This window comes from Cervus canadensis, chromosome 11, assembly GCF_019320065.1.
Source record: "Cervus canadensis isolate Bull #8, Minnesota chromosome 11, ASM1932006v1, whole genome shotgun sequence".
Taxonomy (NCBI): Eukaryota; Metazoa; Chordata; class Mammalia; order Artiodactyla; family Cervidae; genus Cervus; species Cervus canadensis.
Window position 1 is genome coordinate 47,192,441 of NC_057396.1, and position 24,503 is coordinate 47,216,943.

At 45.2% G+C, this 24,503-nt stretch overlaps 1 protein-coding gene across 2 annotated transcripts in view; it reads right to left on the reverse strand.

Annotated features, from left to right (window-relative positions):
- The window catches only part of CLPB (caseinolytic mitochondrial matrix peptidase chaperone subunit B), a 152,811-nt gene that overhangs the window by 111,455 nt on the left and 16,853 nt on the right, over nucleotides 1-24,503 (reverse strand). For both annotated transcript variants that reach the window (XM_043480973.1, XM_043480974.1), the window contains exon 3: nucleotides 8,874-8,960. In XM_043480973.1, the coding sequence (XP_043336908.1) occupies nucleotides 8,874-8,960 (87 nt within the window). The remainder of the gene's footprint in view (nucleotides 1-8,873; nucleotides 8,961-24,503) is intronic.

Below are 24,503 nucleotides of genomic sequence, written 5' to 3' on the forward strand. Positions count from 1 at the left end.
TTATCAGTGGTCTCATTAGAATCAGTGATATGACTAGTGAATAGGACAGAACCCTGTGGTTCATAAGTACAGTCTGCTTTCCAGCCTGATATCCATTCATATATAAACAATGAACCAGATCACTCACCATTCATTAGTTTTGACTAAACTATTTGCTACATCATATTTTATTCACACAGATAGCATGAGAGACAGCCAAAACCTTGCTGCATCCCAGGCACACTCACCGTATTTACTGATATTTACTGTATATCCCCGACCCACCGGCCTGGCAGCCCTAATAAGCACAGCTCGTGGGTCTGAGGTCTTTATAGAGGAGGTGCAGGAGCACACCACATCACAGTCCCTAGAAATGGAACACTCCTCCCCAGGCTGCTGAAGGGGATCAGCACTGGGTGCTCTTTTTGTCCCAACCGATCCTCTCGGTGAAGACAGCCCTGAACACAGAACCCCAGGATGGGATACAGCGGTGGAAAAGTGGGTGGGTACCCTGAGACTGTCAAGTTAGGCAAATGAGCTGGCATTGCTTCCCCAAGAGTAGTGCCTGGGTGGCCTGAGGTCAAGGCATGTGTCTGCCAAACTAGAAACGGGTGCATGCTGGAATTGGAATATCATTACTATGAAACAGGATTATCTTGGGCAATGATTCTAAATGGGATTAGAAATGACTCTTTGTTACTCAGAGATAATCAGCCACAGCAGCAGCAGTGGGAGAGACGTCAAGCACGGCACACTTTTCTGGGGGCATAGTGCTGGCATTCTGGGCACCTGGCCAGCACCCTCAGCCACCCTTCCTTACTGGGAAATACTGGGAACTGTTCTTCACCAGGCAGGTGGCCACCTGGGACAATAGCCATCTTCACGTCAAAATGCTCTGGTCTGGGGTCCCGTGTTCTAGGCACAGCTTCTGAGATGAAAAGGAGTAGAAAAAGAATTTCCAAAGCCCTACTGCTTCTGCATCATACAAAAGAGACACTGGTGAGAGGCAAGTAATAGCGCCACCTCCCTCAAAGATAGGCCTACTTGCAGGAAAATCACTAACTTCATGAGGTCACTCACAATCAGCCACAGCAGGGTTAGTCATAATAATTAAGACACTACCACTACTACTACACTACTATTAACTAAAGTAGCAAACTCTTCTCCAGTGCTTATTATGTGGCAGGCATCATTCTAAACACTTTTACACACATTTACTCACTTAAAAGTAGCTCACCTTGTTATCTCCGTATCATGGTTGAGGAAACAATCACAGGTAAGTGAAAGAATTTGTCGAGACAATAGGAGCAAGAGCCTGGATGTGAACCCCAGTCTTTCAGCTCTCGAGCTCACAACACCACCACATGCTGGACAGTCTCAGCCTGAAAGGACCGTGGCCTGTGCTGGATAAGGCTTTCCTTTACGTTCGCTGGTCTCCAGACCCTGCCAGTGCCTCTGATGAACTCTGGTACACCCCTACTTTCTTACCGTTAGGAGCCTATGCTCACAATGGTCCTTATTCCAAAAATGCTGTCTTTCTACTCTCCACCTCTACTGATCAAACTCCTGTCCATCTTTCAAGGCCCACCTCATGTGAAAGGGCCTCCTTTCATGATCACCCCCTCCCCAGCACTCTAGGTTGGTCTTCTCTGGGGTAATGACCATCCTCTGCCTCATTCTACAGTTAAAGGGGGCTTGTTTTACCTCTTCTCTGAAGACAAGGACAGTAGTTTGTTGGTTTTTAAATTTCTCAAAATCATCCAGCACATAGTGGGTCATCAAGAAACCTTGCCCAAGTTGACTTGACACCTGGTCCTGACATGGCTTTGATCCTGAATCTTCCCTACCTGGGCAGTGCAGTCCAGTGGAGAGAAAAAGGGTTTGGGGTTCAGAGGTACCTGGCTTCAAATCCCAGCTCTCCCTTTCAACAGTGACAAGCTTGAGCACCTCTGAAATTCATTTTCTCTATATGTAAAACAGGGATAATAACCCATCCCTTTTAGGGTTGCAGTGAGGATCACAGCCAATACTGGAAGTACTTGACATGGGCCTGGCACGCAGAAGACACCACAACCATCATCATCACTACAGTCAGGAGATCAGACAGCACAAAGTCAGCCTCTCTGGGCCAAAGGAAGCACTGTTGTGCAGCAAGCAGACAGGCTGAAAACAGGCTGGGGATCTTGGGAAGAGGCTGGAAGCCTCCAAGGCAGGCTAGACCTCCACACTGTCAGGCCTCCTAAAGACCTAAGCTGAAGCATGGGTCCAGGGTGCTTTACTTGCTCTGCCTCTGGCCAGTCAGCAAAGAAGAGCCTTCCAAGGAGGCTGCCCTGGTCCAGCTGCAAGAGCAGCACCAGTTCTCTGCTCAGAGAACACCTGCACAGTTGTCGGCCGCACAGAGAGGCCTGTAAAGCCTCTCCTCAGGGTCAGGAATCTAGCTTGGGCTTCTGGGTTCTTAAAGATAGGGTGTAATGTCCCCCTTCCCTTAGTAAGATGGAGGGAAAATAAGCCAATGCTAAAAATAAATGACTGCTATGAGAGGGAATTAAATGGTCTTTGGCCAAGGATGGCGGCATTTTAAAATTAACAAAGCCCAGGTACCACATCCAGGAAGGCCTTGGCAAATGCGTGTTATCCACTCATTAGCTCAGCTCCTCAGGGACCCCAGCCAAGTAGGGAAGGCAGTGCCGGGAAGCAGTCCTTCCGATGCTGATGAAATGTACTCCAGGAGAAAAAGCAGGAGGGAGGGAGACTCTTGTGGGGAATTTCAAACAGTTCTGCTGGAGCTTCCTTCTCTGTCTGGTGTACTCACCTTCTCTGAGGCAGGGGCTTTCAAAGCAACCAGCAAGCCCAAGCGGGCTCAAATCTCAATGTCCCCCCACCACCCCACCCTTTCAGGATCCTTGGTTCCTGAAGCACCCCAATGGCCACACTATTTAGGCGGTCCTCCCTGGATGGCAGTCCAGGAACAAAGAACCCAAGAATGATACGGGATGAGGCCAGTTCCCAGTCCTGAGCCTTGCTCTTTCTCCTTGCTATGAAGAACCCTATGACACTTTGTGAGCCTGCCAATATACCACTCACAAAGTGAATTGATCACTATTCATCGGTTGTGTGACTCCACAAATCTTTACTCTCTATAATCAGAATATATAGTATTCCAATGTAAGATCCCATCAGCAATAAGGATTCAAAACATTCTAGGTGACCACAAACAATATGGGTTCATTTTTTTCATTTTAACACTACAATCATGAATTCTCAGTACACCAAAGGTCACAATTAACAGTGAAAATATAGAGAAAGATGGTGGCATTTGAAAAACTTTTTTAATGTCAGTTTATTGAAGCATCATTTACACAGAGTAAAATGCATCCTTCTAAGATGTACAATTTGATGAGTTGTATGGCCACCACCAGAATTAAGAATTAATACTCTAAAGTATTTCCGTCACCCGAAAAGTTCCTTTGTGTCCTTTCTCCCACTCCTAAATGCTGCTGCTGCTGCTGCTAAGTCGCTTCAGTCGTGTCCGACTCTGTGCAACCCCATAGACGGCAGCCCACCAGGCTCCCCCATCTCTGGGATTCTCCAGGCAAGAACACTGGAGTGGGTTCTCCTAAATGCTAGCAGCCACTAACTTGAGTTCTGTCCCTATAGTATTGCCTCTACCAGACTGTCATATAAATGGAATTATACAGAAGGTAGCTTTCATAGTCTGGCTTTAACTTAGCATAAGACTTTCAAGATTCGACCATGTTGTTACCTGTACAAGAAATTAGTCCTTTTTTTTTTTTTCCCCCAGTGCTGAGAGGTCCACTGTATGGATGTACCATAATTTGTCCTTTCATCAGAAGATGGACATTTGGGTGATTTTGAGTTTTGGGGGATTATGAATAAGGTTACTGTAAATATTTGCAAACAGGTCTCTAGGTAGATATGTTTTTATTTTTCATGGACAAATACCTAGGAGTTGGTATTGCTGGGCTGTTTGATAAATGTACATTTTGCCTCTATAAGAAATTGCTAAAATGTTTTCCAAAGTGGCTATTCCATTACACATTCATATCAGCAGTTATGACAACTGTTCTGCATCACTATCATCACTTGGTACTGTCAGTTTTTAAAATTTTGGTCATTGGACTAGGTATTTGGTCAAATGGAACAGCATTTCACTATGATTTTAACTTGCATTTCCCTAAATGCTGAGTATTTTTAATGTACTTATTTCCCACCAATCTCTTCTGTGGTGAAGTGTCTGCTCAAGTCTTTTGCCTATTTTTTAAAAACTGGGCTATCTTTTTATTACTGATGTGTCCAAGAGTTCTTTATACCTTCTGGATAATTTTGTTATCAGACGTGTTTTGACAGCTTCTTTTTTGAGGAATCAGAAATCGTACCATTTTAATTCCAAACCACTATCCCCTGCACATACATGTTGATCAAGAAAACAGAAAAGACAAACTTTCAATTGACAAGTACCTTAGTGCCAATGGACAAAGGGTCAAGCAGTACTCAGTACCTATTAAAACTCACGAGACCGTCTGTACCTCCATGATGAGCACCTGACCACCACGGGGCTTTAAAGAAAGCTACATTTGGAGAAACGGCTGGCTGTCCTATAAACAGCTTTCGGCCCCCCAGGCTCGGCACCTCCCAAAGCCTTGTTCTGGTCCACCAGGCTCCTGGAATGGTCAACAGTCGTCACACTCCATTGCTGGCCATTGTCCACTGGGAAAGGTAGGAGGCTCCCAACCCACCCCTCAGTGAAAGAGCAAACAGTGGGGCCTGTGGCTGCCTGGACATCAAAGTAGAGCAAACAGGCCTGGCAGGCCCTGCCTCTCCGCCTACACATCCTGCAAATGCCATCTGAAGGAGCATCCCTGAGGGGGTCATGACTTCCAGCTTGTCACCGCGCACATCAAAGTTTGCACCACACACGAACTCAGTGCATGGGTTCGAATCAAGTTGCCCAAGAGCGGATACTCCACCATTGTATCCAGTTTTAATCCCGTGTTTTCCCAAGTAATTAAGCCTTCTTGCTTATGAACTTGTGACTAAGTAAAGCATCACTGAGAAGTTGTAACATCAAAGTGCCTTCCACCGTCTGTCCATGTTTAGTAAAATTGGATTTCTTTCCGTTCTTAAAGAAAAACTAATTGAATTTAGCTGAAGCCTGGGTATATTTGCACGAGCCAGTAGAGGCTGTGCTGAGTTACAGTGGTCGTCCTCGGACCCTGTGGCTTAGCCTTTAGCCGGGCTGGGTCAGAGTGCAACATGGAATGAGGCACCCAGATTTAGGCTAAACAAGTGCCTGTGGCGTGAGGCTTACAGAGGGCTCACTGTGGAGAAGGGGCCCGCCCCTGCCGGCTACTCCTCAAGTCAATACTACACCCAAGCTGTTACTAGGCTTGTGAAAGGATTGTCCGAGCAGAATGTTGGTAAATCTTTGGCAGGATGGCTAGTGAAGACAATGGCCATCACAATGCTCAAGTCCTTGATGTTAGCAGTCCAAGTAAGCTTCTTAAGGCAAAGGCTGGGATGCTTACTTAGTATCTGAAGGCCCTCTAGCCTAGCACATCAGTACCTAACACAGTACAGTTTTTTTTTAAAGTTGCTGGATGCCTAACATGATGATAAAAAGGTACATCAGAACCAAGTTCCTCTCTCCTGAAGAACCAAAATTCTCTGTATCCTTTTTTGCTTGGTCAGGAAACTTCTAACTAAATTCATACTCTATTCCACAAGTTACCTGACTTACAGAGAGTACAGCCTGGTCCCATTTATGTAAAATTAGACACACACAGATATAGATTTATAGTGACTGGTTTCTAGATAGAGGAAATTCAGCTGATGGCTCCTTGTTCCTCTATATTATTTTTAAAAAAACAACAAACCTATTTCTGGAAAAGAAAATCTCAAGTTCAATCCTGATAGAATTATCTTTCCTTTTACCAATAGGATTTCTGATCTTGATCCAGTTTTAACTCTCCTGTGTACATCTATGTTTGTATTTGAATTTAAGTCACCTCAAACCCTTTCTGGAAATAAAAGGAGGGGATAAATGATATTCTTTGTTCTATAGCACTATATTTTCTATTCAAAACTAAATAACACCTTCTCCATTCTAAATTAAATAAAATAATACATACACACACACACACACATATATATATACACACATATATGTATATATAAAAGTTCACAAGAAGTTATCTCCTTAAGGATAGAGACTATCGTGTCCATATCCCCAAAGACTTAACACATTAAGCAGCCAGGCACTATAGGCAGTGGAGGGTGAAACGACTGGGTTTTTCTCAGGATATCTCCCTTGAGCTTGTGGGCTGCCAACACTGGAAAGGAGGTGAAGGTTCTCTGTTTTCTGCCTTGAATCCCAGGTTGCTGCCCCTCTACTCTTGCTTGATACAAACCCAATTCAAAGGTGGTGGCATTTCAGGCCTGGCCAGTATGATTCCAGACAGCAGGTCTGGTGACTGATAAGATGAGGATCAGCACACTTCTAACACAGAAAAACATTGGCAGATTGTGCTGGGATGGACACAATAATCCTTCAAGACCACTCCCACAGCACCTTAGGAATGTGGCCTATCCACCCTGAGCATTATATTCCTGGCATACCAGATTCTACTTTTCCTTTTTTTCCATTAGCACTTCTTGTCTCCTAACATATAGTTTACTTGTGCATTGTATTTACTGTTCATTGCTTGTTTCTGCCTCTTTCTACCCAAGGACCACCACTTGTACAGAAATAAGCTCTTTGAGGACAGGGATATTTGTCTATCAAGAACAGTGCCTGGAAAAAAAAAAAAAAAAGAACAGTGCCTGGTAAAGAGAAGGTACGGAACAATTTTTGTGATATGAATAAATAAATCTAACCTGAAAGTATGCTATTTTCTGTAAAAATCTGGGCTTCCTGGGTACTGGAAGGAAGAGGAGGGCATAAAATAGAAGCTTAAAACACTAATAATTAGTCCCAGGAACCAAGTAAATACAAGCCAACACTCTCACTTTGCTCAGTGAGCATCACTGATTTGCTAATGGCCCTAGATAAAGAAAGAGCAATCAGTTAAACCAACAACTCATTAGATTGAGAGAGAAGTGTCCTCAAAGCACATCTATGAGCAATCTGCTCAATGATTGGCATTACCCTTAAATATAGTGTTATTTCCTATCCTGTATCAATGCTGAAAATATCACACACAGAAGGGCTCACACCCCCTCCCTTTTCTCCACCCCTGGTTATCTCTTGCAGATAGAGATACCTGGAAGCTGGGAAAGACTGGTGGGTGGGGGTGGAGGCAGGGGAATCGGGTTATCAGAGGTAGAACAAACACATGTGATTGTGTGTGGACAGGTCTAGCAGCAGAGAATAACATCTCACCATTCGTAACCTATAGCACATACATTATCTCATCTGACTCTCACAAGAATACAGTGAGAATCTATCTGCTCTTCTGTCAGACTCAGTCCCCTCACACCCTCTGCTTTGATAACATCCTGTCCACACTGCTCTGACATCATTGATTACACTGTACGCTGCTTCTCTACCTGCCTATCTTTTCCACATGAGACTATGAACTCCCAAGGCCTCTGATTCCCCAGTGATTAACACAGAGCCTGGCTCAGAGGAGTTATCTACCAAATGTTTGCAGAAATAGTTGCTTTCAGGTGAAGAAACTAGGTGTCCATAGAATTTTGAATTCAACCAAGGGTCGGAACCAGAACTGGACACTAGGCTCTGACTTGTAGAGCCTGTTTACATCAATTTTTCTTTTAAAGACTATGTGCTTGGAGCTAAAGAGGCAAATAAGGAGACAGAGTGCTGAGATCAAGTTCATGACAGAGGAGCAGAGAAGAGAGAACTAGCTCAGTACAGCTAAGTCTCTCAGCCAGTCTGAGGCAGTGCCACCTCGACATTATAAAGTCCCAGTTTGGTTGATTTCTACCACCTTTATGACTCTCACAAAGGTGGTTGGTACTGGCAGATAAAAGCCTTAAAGATCTGGTTGAAGGGAAAATGAAAATTGGCACCTCCCACGATCATTATCAGTGGCTGCTACTGAAATGCCCAGTCTGCCTTCTTTGAAAGCATCTTTTTCTGCTTTTTCAGTCAGTTCTTTTGCACAATCACAACTAGAGACTCAAAGCATCTAGCCTGAGCCTGGGATCTGGCAGAGGAAGGCAGCAGTGAGTTACAGTAAAACAAACTCTGCAGGCAGCCAGACCAGGTTCTAAATGCTACCTGTGTGACCTCAGACAAATCAAATCACTCTGCCTCTCTGGGCTTCAGTTGTCTCAGCGGCAAAATTAATACATATGTGGATGGCTGTTGAGTAGTAGAGCTCACTCTCTGTACAAAGTAGACTATTTCAACCTTAACCCAACAGCTGCATGCTTGGGCACTAGGGGAGCAGGCAGGGAAATAGCAGAGCCTGCAATGAGAGGGCAGAACACCCCACCTTCCCTAATTTCTATCAGAACTTCCAAAGGAACAGCCCAAAGAAGCCCTTGCTGGGGACAGTGACTGCGGACTGCTCAACATGAAAAGATATGATGGCGGAATCATGACGATAACTTGAACATGTATACTTAATCCCTAACAACAGGCTTCTCAAACATTTTGTTGCTTCGGTAAAGCAAACGACTCGCCTAAGGTCACAAAGTCAGTGAATGACGGAGCTGGGATCCAGAGCTAGAGCTTCCCACTCCACATCTCCTGAATGTTCCATTGTACCAGGTGAAGAACAGTCCCTTAGGCTGAGGCCATTTCCCTGCCTCTGGAGAAGACAGCATGGGGACAGGCCAAAGGTAGGAGAAGGTTCAGGATCATGGTCTGCAGAATTCTGGCAAAGAGAGGGTGGAAGGAGATCTCTCACCTGTTGTTTCGGTTGATGGCTGCCACCATTAGTGCTGTCCAGCCAAGTTTGTGCCTTGCATTGACATCTGCACCTTCCGACAATAGTCTGGAGAGAGACAAAAATATTTTCAGTGTATGGTTTATCATGGACATAAGAGTGGAAGACATGAAAAATCAACAGGGACTAGATGGATTTTGAAATAGTTATAGACCTCTGAGAACCAAATACCCGTCCCAGCTCCTCTGGTCACTATCCCCTGACTCCATGCTTCCTCTTCCTCTCTCTCTTCTCTTAAATGAGTCTGCCTCCGCTCTTATCCTTCCAGCCTTCTGAGGAAAGAATGTGCCTTCTCTCTATTCAGAATGCTCTCTCCCTGACTCTCTGCCTATTTTAATCCTACTTTCATAGGATACAATCCTGGCTTGGGGGACTCTCCCTCAACAAGGCTCTCCTGACTCATCCAGTCCACAGATCTCTGTCCTCAGAATTTCTCCATGCTTAGCACCAAATGTCCGACAACACTTCTCATCTATGTAGCTTCCAGTTTATAGAAGGATCCCACTTCTCAAGTTTATCTGTAAGGTGGCTGTTTGGAATTGGACTCTTTGAACCCAAGGAAAGATGGAAAGAGTGTTAGAAATGCTAGATGAGGTTTCTAGGAAAGTCCATGTGAACCTACTTGACTGGATATGTAAGTGCCTAGCATGTGGATAGGAGCTCAGCAGCTGTTGGATAAATGAACAAGCATGAGGTTTTAACCATACCCCTAAAAGTCTGGGTATTTTAGGTCCTGGTAGCAGGGGACCCTATAATGTGGGGGTAGACAGAGAGGAGAGTAAAGAGAACCAACTCTTACTGAGCACCTCCCACAAGCAGGAACTGCCTGGGAACTTTGCATACATTCTCTCCATTCACTCTTCACACATGCTTAAGGAGCTGATGATGCTAATCTCCTCTTTTCATGGATGAGGTAACAGGTTCAGTGAGGTGAAATGACTCGATAAAGGTCACAGAGCTAGGTAAGGGGCAATCCTGTGACTGGAACCCAAGTCAATAATGGCTCTGAAGCCTGAACTCTTCTCACCTCATCACCCCTCCTCTATACTGAACCTGGCTCCATGTAACATGGAAGACAAAAGACTGAATGGACTCCAACAAATCAACATGATATGCACTTGATCCTGTGCTGAATTCTGAAATGGGGGTATGGTGAACACAGGGGGTTTGTTCTAGGGAATTTAGTTGTGGAGGGAGGACTCAGGATAACAGGAAACCAAAGCCTATAGTGTGTGGTCTCCCACCAGAAGTGTTGTAGGAGGCCAGGAAAGGGGAAGACCAACAGTCAAGAGCGTTTCACCAACAAGGAAGGAGCTGCTTATTAGGAATGGGTGTTTGGGAGAACTGTGAGGCTGTCTACTCATCAGTGGGTTCCAGACAAAAGGGCCCTGGCAAAGAGTCCAGATGCTTGGGGTTGAGTCCTAGCTCCATTCTTTTGCCATAAACTGTAGTAGCTGCCCCTCTGGACTAAGCCAACTCTAACGTCTGTGCTGTTGAAGTAAGCAGGTGATGAAGGCTTGGAAGGATGAAGAGATGCAACATGTACTCATTTGTTCACTCAGCCTGTGAACTCATCTGTTCACTCATTTGCTCCCTGCCTTTGCAGACATTGACATAGGCAGTTAAAGCCTGAGGGGAGATAGACGAGCAAGCACATCACCACACATCTGATGAGTGCTAGGAAAAGGGGCTGCAGGTTGCAAGTGTACAACCAGGGAATCTAACCAAGTCTTGATGATCCATCAGGCCTCTCAGAGGAAGTGATGATAACAGTTAGCCAGACAAAAGCGGGCAAGGCAGGGGAGGAGTGTTTCAGGCAGAGGTAAAGCCTCTTGACCAGAGTAGAAGGCAGCATGGGTTATATGAGGCCCTGAGAGAGGTCTTGCACAACTGAGGTACGAAGTGTGAGGGTAAAGTATCGAGAGAGGAGGTTGGGAAACCCTCCTTCTCTCACCTCTAGTTTGAAAGGTTTCTTCTGGGCAAAATCCTTGGCCTCTTATCTTACTACATACTGTTAAGCATCTTTTATGCAGAAACAAGTGTCCATAGTAAAAAATGTTAAAGAGGCTAAGAACCCTGGGGATAATTTTCTGAGACAAAAATCTCTTTTTGGACAAAATCTTCCCTTGTTCAGCAGGCCAAGTGGTGCAGTGGAGAGCACAAGGTTCTGAGCACTGAGAGACTGGAGTTCTGATTTTAACTGTGATTCTGCCTGGCTGGCCTCATGTTTCTGGCCCCCAGTCCACAAGACTAGAAAATCAGGAAGGGCTGAAGCAAATCAGAGGTTTCTGAGGGAAAGACCTGAACTCTGTCTTGAAGAACAGGAACAATTTAGAGGAGGAGGAAGAAATACACGCCAGTCAAGGCAAAAGGCATAAGATACTGTTTAGAAGCAGGGAAGTGATGAGAAGGCATACTCAAAGAGACCACCAGGCAGATCCATCCATGTGACAGTTAACAGCACAGAAACAGGCAGCTGCCAAGAGATTAAGGGCCTAACAGAGGGTCTCAAAAGCCAAGCTAGGAGGACAAGGCAGTGGGCATAAACCTTTTCGAGCCATGGACTCCTCTGAGAATATGATCAAAGCTGATGATCCTTTCCAGAAAAGTGCACAGGTGCACACACACTCAAAAACGACATAAAACTTTCTTTACATACAACATCCAGAGGTTCATAGGTCCTCAGGAAATCAATAGTGGACCCTACATTAAAAACCCAATCTAAAGGGTTGACAAATGCCTGGCATGTGGTCCTGGGCTCCTGCATTTGAGTCAGAAATCACAAATCTCTCTTAGCGGCTCTTTGCATGGAGCCCTTGAAAGAGCCTCCTCAACACTGGCTCCAATTAGCCACCATCAATAACAGGAAACCTATTTGCCATTCCTTAGAGGCTCACCATAGGCAAGTGGGGTTGTCATTGAAGTTTGGGGTAAAAGAAACTAAAGAATTAACCTAATAGCTTAAGCAAGCTGAGTCTGAAAGGAGACAGAGTAGAAAACAGGGACAAGGAGACCACTTTGGAAGCTGCTGTAACATAGACCAAGGGAGATGAGCTAATGCAGAAGTGGAGAGAAGAAACTCAATGAAGCCAGAACCCTTTATGCCTTAATTGGGTCAGTGACCCGCGTTTCCCTGCCTGGGCCCTGAGAATTCTGGAAGCAACACTCTTCTGGAGGCAGTGCTGAAGAAAAAAGATTGAGATGCTTCCTCTTCCGGCCCCTTAACGGCTGCTGCTGCTGCTGCTAAGTCGCTTCAGTTGCGTCCAACTCTGTGTGACCCCATAGATGGAAGCCCACCAGGCTCCTCCGTCCCTGGGATTCTCCAGGAAAGAACACTGGAGTGGGTTGCCATTTCCTTCTCCAATGCATGAAAGTGAAAAGTGAAAGGGAAGTCGCTCAGTCAGGTCCGACTCTTAGCGACCCCATGGACTGCATGCAGCCTACCAGGCTCCTCCATCCATGGGATTTTCCAGGCAAGAGTACTAGAGTGGGGTGCCATTGCCTTCTCCTTAAGGGCTGAGTGTAGTGTAATAAAAAGGTGAATAGAAGGCTCTGGAGTAAGTCAGACCTGGATTCAAATTCTAGTCCAGCTAGATAATGCTGAACAAATAAATTCTGAGTCTCAGTTTTCTCACCTATCAGGTAGGGACAATAATCTCTAACTTGCAGGGATCCCAACTCAGTACCTGGCATATAGCAGGTACTCATTACAGAGTGTTTTTTGCCTGCCACCCTAACCTGTTTCCATCTCTGTGATGGAACAAAGCGATCTGGCCTCAAGTTGGTAGTGGCAAATTGGCAAGTACCTGGGGATTCTAAGACAGGGTCATACAGGATGACCTGGGTAGTTTAGCCAGGCCAGCTCCAAGCACTCTTTTGTTCATTTATTCAACAAACATGCACACACTCTGTGCCTGGCTGATGCTCGCTACTGAGGAGACAAGTCAGAAATTCTTTTTTTCCCAAGACCTAAGCCAAGCAGGGTTTTCTTTCCTTTTTTTAACATGCATGTGTGTATTTATTACTTTTTCCCACAAATAACTGCATTTTAAAATATGTTCACATTGCTAAGGATATAATAATTCCATTTTAAATTGCAACTTAATTCTCCACACCACATCCATCAGAGATATTCCCTCTCTATTCTCCCAGGCATACCCACCCAGGTAACATTCATCTCTCGGTCATCAAAAGCAACATTCAAAGAACATCCTGTTGCATATGCCCTTTTGGACCTGTGTGAGTCTTTTCTCAAGGCATGTACTCAGAGTGTGATCCCTGGGTTACGGGGTTTACACCACTTGATTTGACTAAATAGCACCAGGGCCCTCCTCAGGACAGCTGTTCCATCTACCCTCTCACCAGCAGAACAGGGGTGTTCCTGTGTACCACGGACACTTGGCAGCAGCCAACTTCCTAATCACTGCAAGTGCAATAGGTATAAAGGGATTTCATGCTATCCTTTTAATCTTCATGTCTCTGATTAGCAACAATTTGGAGCTACTTGTTGTATGCATATTAGCATGCTGAGGTTTCCTTTTTCTGTACATTGCAGGGTTTTCTTTTAAGAGGAGAAAATGCTGGGAGAGAAGCCTTCTCCAAACTTCCTATCCTTTCAATGAACAGAGTAGAAAGAGCACAGGGCAGAAGATCTGCATTCAAGTTCTAGTTCTGCCACCTCCTGACACCCCAAGAAAGATGTATTATCCTCTGAGCCTCAGTCTCTTTACATGCCCACTCCATGGACAGAGGAGCCTGGTGGGCTACAGTCCACGGGGTTGCAAAGGGTCAGACACAACTGAGTGCACACACACACAAGTACTGAAATCTGAGGGAAAGGGTTCTGCAAACCTGAGGGATCATTCCTAGGAGGTAAATCTTACTGCAACGGTCCTGGAGTCCAAAGGCTAGAGTTTAGATTCTGGTTCTGTCACTTATTATCTGTGACACCGGGGCTATTAATCCCTACCGTGCAAGGTGGTTGTAAGGATTAAAAGAGATACCACAAGGCAGAACTCCATAAGGAGTGGTGGCACCTGGTGACTCAAGGAAGGACCAGAACAAACAAAAATCACAAGTGACCCCAATTCCAAACAACTTTTCCCCTTTCAGAGCTGAGTGGGCCCCTCCCCTACTTCCCTCAGGGTGCAGAGCAACCCCAAAAGTTAGGATTTCACAAACCCAGGTCTCCTCCATTTCATTTTGTTGCTTTGCAAGTGAATGCCCAGCAGGCAGTCATTTCAAAGTCCTGGGACAGCTGGGCGGGTGGATGCCTGCTGAGAGCAGCTGAAAGGGCCTCTGAGGCCCAAGAAAGCCACCCTTGCTCTCCCCTGTGATTTTCACCAACGGACAAAATGCGGCAAGTGAATTAATCTCTTTTAAAAAGAGCAATGCTTGTGACAGAGTACAGTGTCTCCGAAAAGGTTAGGATTCCATCATCCCTGAGATGATGAGTGGAATGCTTAATGCAGGTTGCCACTCAGGGCAGAGCAGCCTGTGGCCGGGGGCTGAGGAGTGGGGGTGGGCACCGCAGGCCTTTTTGGGCACACTCCAGATTTGTGGAGGCCCTTCCCTAATGAACTAGGTCTCCTGCTTGGCAGGGCAGTGGTGGGTGACACTAATTGGGGGTGACCCAGGGGAGATGATGGAGAGGAAACCACACTAGCAGTCCAGAGCTGAATTCCAGCCCGTGTACAACTCCCAGGCAGTAGTGCAGGGCATGAAAATAAATGAGAGACCCCTCGGTTCACACGCAGGCATTTATTTTCCTGCCCCGCTCTACTGCCTGGGAGTTGTACACGAGCTGGAATTCATGGTGGGCAGCCATGGACAAACGAGTGACTCAACCTCTCTGAATCTCGTCTGGTGTCATCTGAGTGACAGCTCATGCTCTCTGAGCCTGTTCCACAACTGTTAAAAAAGGGAGAGGAAAAAATAAAAATAAAAAAGGGAGAGGATGCCACTAGCCCTACTCCGTATGTCACGCAGGGGCACCATGAAGAAATGATGAGACAAAAATAAATAAAAGCACTTGGTATGCAATAAAGCACTGTACAAATGGAAGAACCTATTTTATTGTTATCATCATTTTCTAATGAGTATCCACCCCCCATTTTATGGAAGTAACAGTAAACTAGGATGATATATCCAAGGTGTACACAGAACTTAGAATATAAGTGCTCCAAATTTTCTGTGGATTGGTAGGATGGTCTCAAATTCCCAAGCAAGGGCAATGGTAGAATAAAAGTTTCCTGCTTCTTGGCAGGACAAACCTAGACAGTGTGTTGAAAAGCAGAAACATTCTGCCGATAAAGGTCCGTAGAGTCAAGGCTATGGTCTTCCCAGTAGTCACATATGACGGTGAGAGCTGGACCACAAAGAAGACTGAACACCAAAGAATTGATGCCTTCAAACTGTGGTGCCGGAGAAGACACCTGAGAGTCTTCTGGACAGCAAAGAGATCAAACCAGTCAACCTTAAGGGAAATCAACACTGACTATTCACCTGAAAGACTGACGCTGAAGCTGAAGCTCCAGGCTTTTGGTCATCAGATGTGAACTGCTGACTCATTGGAAAAGTCCCTGATGCTGGAAATGATTGAGAGCAGAAGGAGAAAAGGGCCTCAGAGGCTAAGACGGCTGGACGGCATCACTAATGCAATGAACATGAACTTGGGCAAACTCCGGGAGATGGTGAGGGACGGGAAGGCTTGTTGTGCTGCAGTCCGTGGGGTCACAAAGAGTCGGACATGACTGGGCGACTGAACAATAGCAGCCCAAAAGCTGATGATTTCCACAGGAGAGTAACGAATCAGGGGGTGAGAAAAAAGAAGCAACTCTCCCATTTATCTTCAGGAGAGTCCTGAAGGCTCTGGGCCAAACAGGCAGCAGCGGTTACCTCAGGTGGGGAAGGGAGTCAAACTTTCACTTCCTGCTGTGAATGCTTCTCTATTGTCAGAAGTTTTGCTGCTGTTTTTTTTATAACAATGACCATACTATTACTCCTTAAAAGAAAAAAAACTTTCTTAGGAGAAGAAAAACTTTGGACCTAGAGACTGTTATACTGAGTGAAGCAAGTCAGACAGAGAAACATAAATATGTAACATCACTTACATGTGGAATCTAAAAAAAAAAAAAAGATACAAATGAACCTATTTACAAAGCAGAAATCAAGGGCTTCCCTGGTAGCTCAATGGTAAAAAATCTGCCTGCCAATGTAGGAGACAAGGGTTTGATCCCTGGTCCAGGAAGATCCCACCTGCCACATGACTACTAAGCCTGTGCACTACAACTACCAAGAGTGCACTCTAGAGTCGAGAGCTGCAACTATGGAGCCCCCCATGCTGCAGTGTGGCAACCACTGAAACCCGCACACCTAGAACCTGTGCTTCGCAGCAGGACTAGCCACTGCAATGAGAAGGCACCCCAACAAAGAGCAGCCCTTGCTCACTGTGGCTAGAGAAACTAGCCTCGCAGCAACAAGGACCCAGCACAACCAAAAATAAATAAAAAAATATATATATATAAAAAAAACAGAAATCAAGTCACGGATGTAGAAAACAAACATGGTCACCAAGGGGGAAAGGCAGCAGGGGAGGAATAAGCTGGGAGACTGACACTGACACATATACACTATACATACACTAGATAACTAATAAGAGCCTGTTGCATAGCACAGGGAACACTACTCAATACTCTATAATGGCCTGCGGGGAAAGCAATCTGAAAAAATATGTAGATCTGACTCGCTTCGCTGTACAGCAGAAACTAACACATTGCAAACCAACTATACTCCAATAAAAAAAGCCATTTGAAAAAAGAAATCACTTTAAAAAAGAAGAAGAAAGACTTGCCCCTTCTTCCTCCCAGAAGTCTTCCCTAAGATAGCCTTGGCCTTCAGAATGGGAGAAAATAATAGCAAATGAAGAAACAGACAAAGGATTAATCTCAAAAATATACAAGCAACTCCTGCAGCTCAATTCCAGAAAAATAAATGACCCAATCAAAAAATGGGCCAAAGAACTAAACAGACATTCCTCCAAAGAAGACATACAGATGACTGACAAACACATGAAAAGATGCTCAACATCACTCATTATCAGAGAAATGCAAATCAAAACCTCAATGAGGTACCATTACACGCCAGTCAGGATGGCTGCTATCCAAAAGTCTACAAGCAATTAATGCTGGAGAGGGTGTGGAGAAAAGGGAACCCTCTTACACTGTTGGTGGGAATGCAAACTAGTACAGCCACTATGGAGAACAGTGTGGAGATTCCTTAAAAGTCTGGAAATAGAACTGCCATATGACCCAGCAATCCCACTCCTGGGCATAAACACCGAGGAAACCAGATCTGAAAGAGACATGTGCACCCCAGTGTTCATCGCAGCACTGTTTATAATAGCCAGGACATGGAAGCAACCTAGATGCCCATCAGCAGACGAATGGATAAGGAAGCTGTGGTACATATACACCATGGAATATTACTCAGCCATTAAAAAGAATTCATTTGAATCAGTTCTAATGAGATGGATGAAACTGGAGCCCATTATACAGAGTAAAGTAAGCCAGAAAGATAAAGACCAATACAGTTATACTAATGCATATATATGGAATTTAAAAAGATGGTAACGATAACCCTATATGCAAAACAGAAAAAGAGACACAGATGTACAGAACAGACTTTTAGACTCTGTGGGAGAAGGCGAGGGTGGGATGTTCAGAGAGAATAGCACTGAAACAAGTGTACTATCAAGGGTGAAACAGATCACCAGCCCAAGTTGGATGCATGAGATGGGTGCTCAGGGCTGGTGCACTGGGAAGACCCAGAGGGATGGGATAGAGAGGGAGGCAGGAGGGGGGGATTGGGATGGGGAACACATGTAAATCCATGGCTGATTCATGTCAGTGTATGGCAAAACAATATTGTAAAGTAATTAGCCTCCAACGAATAAAAATAAATGGGGGAAAAGAAAAAAGATAGCCTTGGCTTATACTAACCCGTATCTACAGCTGTCAGTTTCCCTGCCCCACATTCCCAGTAGTAAGCATCACCCCCTAGAAATGCCTTGTTTCTTGACTCCTGGTGCTGGCACAGTGGCTCAGGAGCTAGACAAATGAATGCCTGTGGCATTCTACAAAATGCCCACACAGATCTCTCCCCTGTACTCATATGCCTGTCTTTTCCTAAGAACTCAGGCTCCTGCATATATGCGGAAGGTTGTAGGCGTGGCTTCTCTCTCAGGGCTGAGGATACTTAGACACAGGCCTGGGGCTGGAGACCATGGGTTTCAGTCATGGCTCTCTCAACAACTAGCTGTGTGACCTGGACAAATCTGTCTCTTTGGGCCTCACTTTTCTCTGTGGTAAAATAAGGGAACTGAATTAAATGATTTCTCAAGTCCCTGCCAGAACTAAAGTCTTAGGATTCAAAATATCAACAGCATCAAAGAAGTTGAGAAGTGAACTCCTGGCAGTCACAGGCACCAGCATGACTTCCAAAGAAGAGAGAACTCCTCAGGTTTGCTGTTTATTGGAGGGAGGGAGTCCCAGACAGGGATACAGGGCAGTTTTGAGTTATTCTGGCTTGATCAGCTCTTCTACTCAGGGGAGGGAGGTACCACTTGGTTTTTTTTCCTTCTTCTTTATGGCCAATCAATACAAAACGGCCAGTGAACTTCAATCGTGCATTGTTCCAACTGATTTCCGGACCCTTCACATGAACTGCCCTCAGCTGCAGCTGGGGAGGGGCTTGAAGGGTGGGGAGCCCTGTCCCACCTGCACCAGAGGCCTGGAAGCAGTGAGCCATGCAGACTCAATCACGATTGCTATCTGGGCAACAAGGCCCTGGCTGGAGCCTCACAGAAGGTCCTGTTTACAGTAATAACAGCACCAGGCCCTGCTGTCTGAGCAGAGGCAAGGTGCCTGGGGCTAGAATCCACACGCAGCCTCCATCTGTGCCTTATCTACCGGTTGGCCTGGGCTGAGAGGGGTGGGGCGAGGGAGGAAAGACAGCTCTCAGAACCCAGCACGGGTTAGACAATCCCAGGCAGGTCCCAGTGCTACAACTCCACAGACACGGGGCCTTTCTGGCATCTTTTGCTTTCAGTCCTTGAACTGAACACTCTCTTTCAAGCGTGGCTCAGGGCTTGGCCCCTAGGAATCTCTCCTGGTGAGGCGGCCCATCCCAGCACTGCCATAGCCGGACTACTCCAGAGGGCAGTGAGCGGGCAGTGAGGCGGAGGACTGTCACTTACACAGTACTGACAACAAATGAGGTGCACTGCGTGACATATCTGCATGCTTCATAACCAATTAACTTCCTATCGTATAAAGTTTTTAAGTTTCCGAATGTAAAGAAGGATGTGCTGAGATCAGTCTATCCAATCCTTTCTTTTTATAGATACACATACAGAGGCTCAGAAAGCACCCGCCTTGGAAGAGCCTGATGCGGATATAAGCCCGCACCTGTCTCTTCCAGACTGTGTGACTGTGGGCAGGTCATGTTAACCTCTGAACCTCAGGCATCCCACCTTATCAGTCTGGTAACTGAGGTAACCAAAAATGTACATGTACTTCTAGTGTTAACTATCATCATTACCACTGTTCTATGTGTTCAAAGGCACACAGTAGAGGAGCTGTATCAGAACTTCACTGAATACTGCTGGATTAAAAAAAAATAAAAGCCAAAGCTGGGGGGGACCATTCTTTGTCCCATCTTTCTTATAGTTTCTAGCAGGAACTTGGCACACATTAAAGTGCATAGATTTTTTTAACTTTTTATTTTGAAATTATTTCAAATTCACACAGCAGTTAAAAAACAGCGTGCAAAAAAAAAAAAAAAAAAAAACAGTGTGCACACACACAAAACTCAGGTATATCCTTCACTCAGATTCTCATTACATTTTACCTCACTCCTTTTCTTTCTGTTTTTTCCTAGATCACATGAGAATTTGTTTCAGACATCATACCCCTTTATTCCCAAATATTTCAGGACGTACCTCCTAGTATGAGGACATTCTCTTACAAAGCACTAACCAATAATGATCAAATTCGGTACATTTTAACATTGACAAAATATTTTTATCTAATACACGACCCATATTCAAATTTCCTCAATTATCCAAACAATATGCTTTATAGCAATCTACCCTCCACCCCAGACTCAGATATAAGCCAGGATCAAAACTGGAATCACACATTGCATGGGCCTTCAGTCTTCTTTCATCTGGAACAGTTCCTCAAACTTTCTTTGATATATATTCATGACACACACACTTTTACAGAATAAGGCTGGTTTGTCTGTAGACTTCTTCAATTGGCATAAGAATTTGTTGAGGAACCACTTGCTCTTATTCAACTATTCACTGCACAAACTTTTCATGAGACTGGTTATTACAGGACTCTAAGCAGGATACTGAGGACTCTCTGATGAATTCTACAGTGTTCTTACCTTCAAGGTATTCCCTGAATAGTTATCTGGCAAACAGCTAAAATACAAGCAAGCACCATGTGAGTGTAGATCAGAACAAGAGCCACAGGCATGACTTCTTGGAGGCAGAGGCATGGGCTGTGCCAGAAAGGATGGGCAGAAGCACAGATTCCCTTAATGCACTCCTGGGATCTTCTATGGGAGACAGCTCTGCTTCCCCAAGCAGTGTGTGCCATGGTGGGGACTCAATAAAACAGAAATCCAACAATACAAGGCCAGAAACGGGAGGGAGTGGTCCAGGGCACCCCCATCTGGGTACCTCTGTTCGGGGTTCTAAGTTGTGTCCCACTCAGCAGCTGGTCTGTCTAGGCAGCTGAAGTGTGGGAGAGGGCCATGAGCGCCACCTACTGGCACCACAGCAGGCCTGTAGGCTCCACAGAGGGCAGCTGGGCAGCTGGGTGTTGCCAGGAAGCCTGTTATCCTATGGCAATGAGACACAGAAGTAGCCCAAATTTCTTAAATTGGGTTGGCACTTGAGCTACTACTGCTAAGCTCCAGAACCCTATGTCTGGCCCTCTAGATGGGAGCAAAGTTTGGCTTTCACTAATTCAGGTTCGTCCCAGAACAAAGTAGACTCTTCTCCAAGGCAGGCTCTGTGCTGAGCACTGAGGGTACAGATCAATCAGACATGGATCATGCCCACAAGAAGCTCCTGGTCTGAACTGGTGGCAGGGAAATGGAACACAAGTGTTTTAAGGATCACAGGTGCTCTGAAAGCTGTTTGTAGAGGGTCAGTGAGCACACAGCATGCTTGGCTCTTTCGGTCTTTCAAAACTCTTAAATGGTGGTATTCAAAAGAGCTTGTGTTTCTAGAGCAGCCTACTACACACCAGGTACTTGACATTTATAATCTCATCTGGTCCTGTGATTAGAGAAGGAGCCCGAGTCATACAGAGAGAGGGTAACTGACTTGCTTAAGATCACATGGTCAGTAAGTGGCAGCCTGGGCTGGAGCCCACCCTCTCTCTATTGAACCACACTGCCTTCCAGGGCATATATCCCAACTTCTCTTTTTCTACACATTTAGCCCAGGATCAGCACAAATATCTGATGGGACTAATCAGCTGACCCTGATGAAAAGATTCCGATGCTGGGAAAGACTGAAGGCAGGAGAAGAAGGGGATGACAGAGGATGAGGCGGCTGGATGCCATCACCGACTCGATGGACCTGAGTTTGAGCAAGCTCCAGGAGATGGTGAAGGACAGGGAAGCCTGGCGTGCTGCAGTCCATGGGGTTGCAAAGAGCTGGACATGACTGAGCGACTGAACAATAACAATCAGCTAACAGAAAATGATTTAAAAAAAAAAAGGAAAAGCCTTACATAGAAAGGAAGTTAAATGATGAATGGAGACACTCTGACTAATTCTGCTGTCTAGAACCTTCTCCCTTGGAGGGACCCCTTCTCTTAGACTGAAGATGAGACAGGCCAGATCCCTTCATGGTAGTCTCCATACCACCACCACCACTTCCACAGCTGCATGGCAATACGACACTGCAAAGTGGCCTTGGCTTTAGGCTAAAACAAGCTTGGCAAACAAATCTAATCAGTAGGTTTTAGAGGTAGAGGAAGTCCTAGTTCTCTGCAGACAAGCTTAACAGACTCTCAGAGTATAATGCATCTGCCGAGAAAGCTAATGCAAACTCAGGCCAGGTTAACAGACTCATAAAATCTCTAAAAAGGGGATCACTGCCCTGCTCTACACAATGGTGGTCATGCCACACCAGAATTCAAATAGGGCACCAAAAACTTTATGACCATTTCATTACAAAATGACTAGGGTGAGAGAAGACTTGATACCATAGTTTAGAGAACCAAGGTTTATTTGGCTTGGAGCTATTAATATTTAAAAGTCTGGAACAGGGAAAGGGAGCTGTGTAGTCTTAGAGAACAGAACAAGGACCAAAGAGGCAAGCTGTAGAGAGCATAACAGCAGCTCACCATGTGTCAAGCGCTATGCCAGGTGCTTTCATAACATTACCTTGGAACTCATCACAACATAAAGTATTTTTCTGATAACAAAGTGCTGTGTGTGCTCAGTCACTCAGTCATGGCCGACATTTTGCAACCCCATACAGCCTGCCAGGCTCCTCTGTCCATGGGATTTTTCAGGCAAGAACACTGGAGAGGGTTGCCATTTCCTCCTCCATACAGAGTGCTTATGCTTACATTATTCCAACTGTCCAGAATGTCTTTCTACCCAGCTCCTTATATCCCAATACTAACATCTCCAGGTCCAGACTGAATGCCCCTCTTGTCTATAGAGACTTAACCTTTTGTATGTACTAATTACAATTCTCTTACCAGACTGAACGTTCTTTGAAAGGCAAAGGTCATCACGATACATCATGATTCAATGCTGAATGGGGCATACTGCTCATAATGGGCCTTAAGAATAAATAAATGGCAAAGAAAATGTACAAATGACCAAAAAAAAACCTCATGAAAAGATGTTCAATATTATTAGCCATCAAGGAAATACAAACCAAAACCACAAAGAGGTATCACTTCACACAATGGCTCTAATAAAAAAGACAGTAACAAGTGTTGGCAAAGATGTGGAGAAATCAGAACCCTCACATTTTATATTGCTGGTGAGAATGTTAAAATGGTGTAGCTACTTTGGAAAAGAGTCTGACCATTTCTCAAAATGTTAAACATAGAGTTACCCATATGACCAAGCAGTTCTACTCCTAGGTATCTGGCCAAGAGACATAAAAACATACATTCACACAAAAATTTGTACATACATGTTCGTAGCAGTGTTATTCATAATGGCTGAAAAATGAAAACACAAATGTTCATCAACTGATGAATATGTAAATAAAATGTAATATATCTATACACGGAATATTGTTCAGTCATAAAAACAAAGTACCTGCTACATGTAAAACAAAGGTACATGTAGCTACCTGCTACATAAAAACAAAGTACATGCTACAACAGAGGTGAACCTTGAAAATATATTAAGTGAAAGAAGCCAGTCATAAGAGGACAAATATTGTATGGGTCCATTTATATGAAATACCCATACAGGGAAATCCATGGGAAAAGAAAGTGACTTAGTAGTTGTCAGAGTCCGGGAGATGGGGGGGATGGGGAATGACTGCTGAAGGGACTGGGTTTTGGGGGTAGGGGGAAGGTAGTGATGAAAATGTTCTGGAATTAGGACATAGTGATGCTTGTATAATCATGACTATATTAAAAAAACCACTGCACTGTATACTTTAAAAAGATGAATTTTATGAGGTGTGAATTATATCTCAAAAGGAAAAAGAATAAGTGAATGAGTAAATGTTTACTCAATCAGAGTAAGCTTATTACTCAGGAGATAAGAGTATGTCTCATACCTAGAGGAGCCCAACTGTGGGCGGGATGGTGCCCATCAGAGAACCTAAAGAGGAAGCAAGGACACTGGAGAGGAAGTGAGGCTGAAGACAACAGTGCCTTGGGTCCTGTCTGACCCATCAGGGGCTGTACCTGAGTCCCAGGTGGCCCTGGGAAGGACACTGTTCTGCCCGCTGGACTCTGACCCCTGGGGATTCCATGGGACTCCTCCAACTGTGTGTGCTTTACATTTGGTCCTGCTCACTATCTGCAAAGGCTGGTCAAAGACACAGACTTCCCGGGAGGCCTGGGCACTATCCCCACAAACAAAAGGGCACTGAGATGGAAGCCTGAGCTCAGCCTCAGAGGGGTATTCTTATGCAGCCTTCCTGGGCCTCCCATCCACATGAATGGAGGATCCTGGAGACCAGTCAGTCTGCTGAGCCACTGGACCCTGCTGGGGAGACTCTGGAGAATAAACAAGGTTTCATTCAACCAGTCAATCAACTGGCCAGACTCCATCTGTACTGCGTGCTTTCTGAGTGCTCAATCAGCCTTGTGTGAGTAGCTATGGTGGAGGCAGGAAGAGGTGCTGGCCACCTGGCTGGGACAGCATGGCCTGGGTGAGGAGACACAGGCATGAAGCGACTGTGGAGAAAGACAAGGAGGTGAAGACTCAACTCAAGTCTGGCTCAGATTTTGAGGCTTTGGGAACTTTGATAAGAAAGATCATCATGGGCTAGACGAAGCAGTTAACTGCGGTGAGAAAAGCATA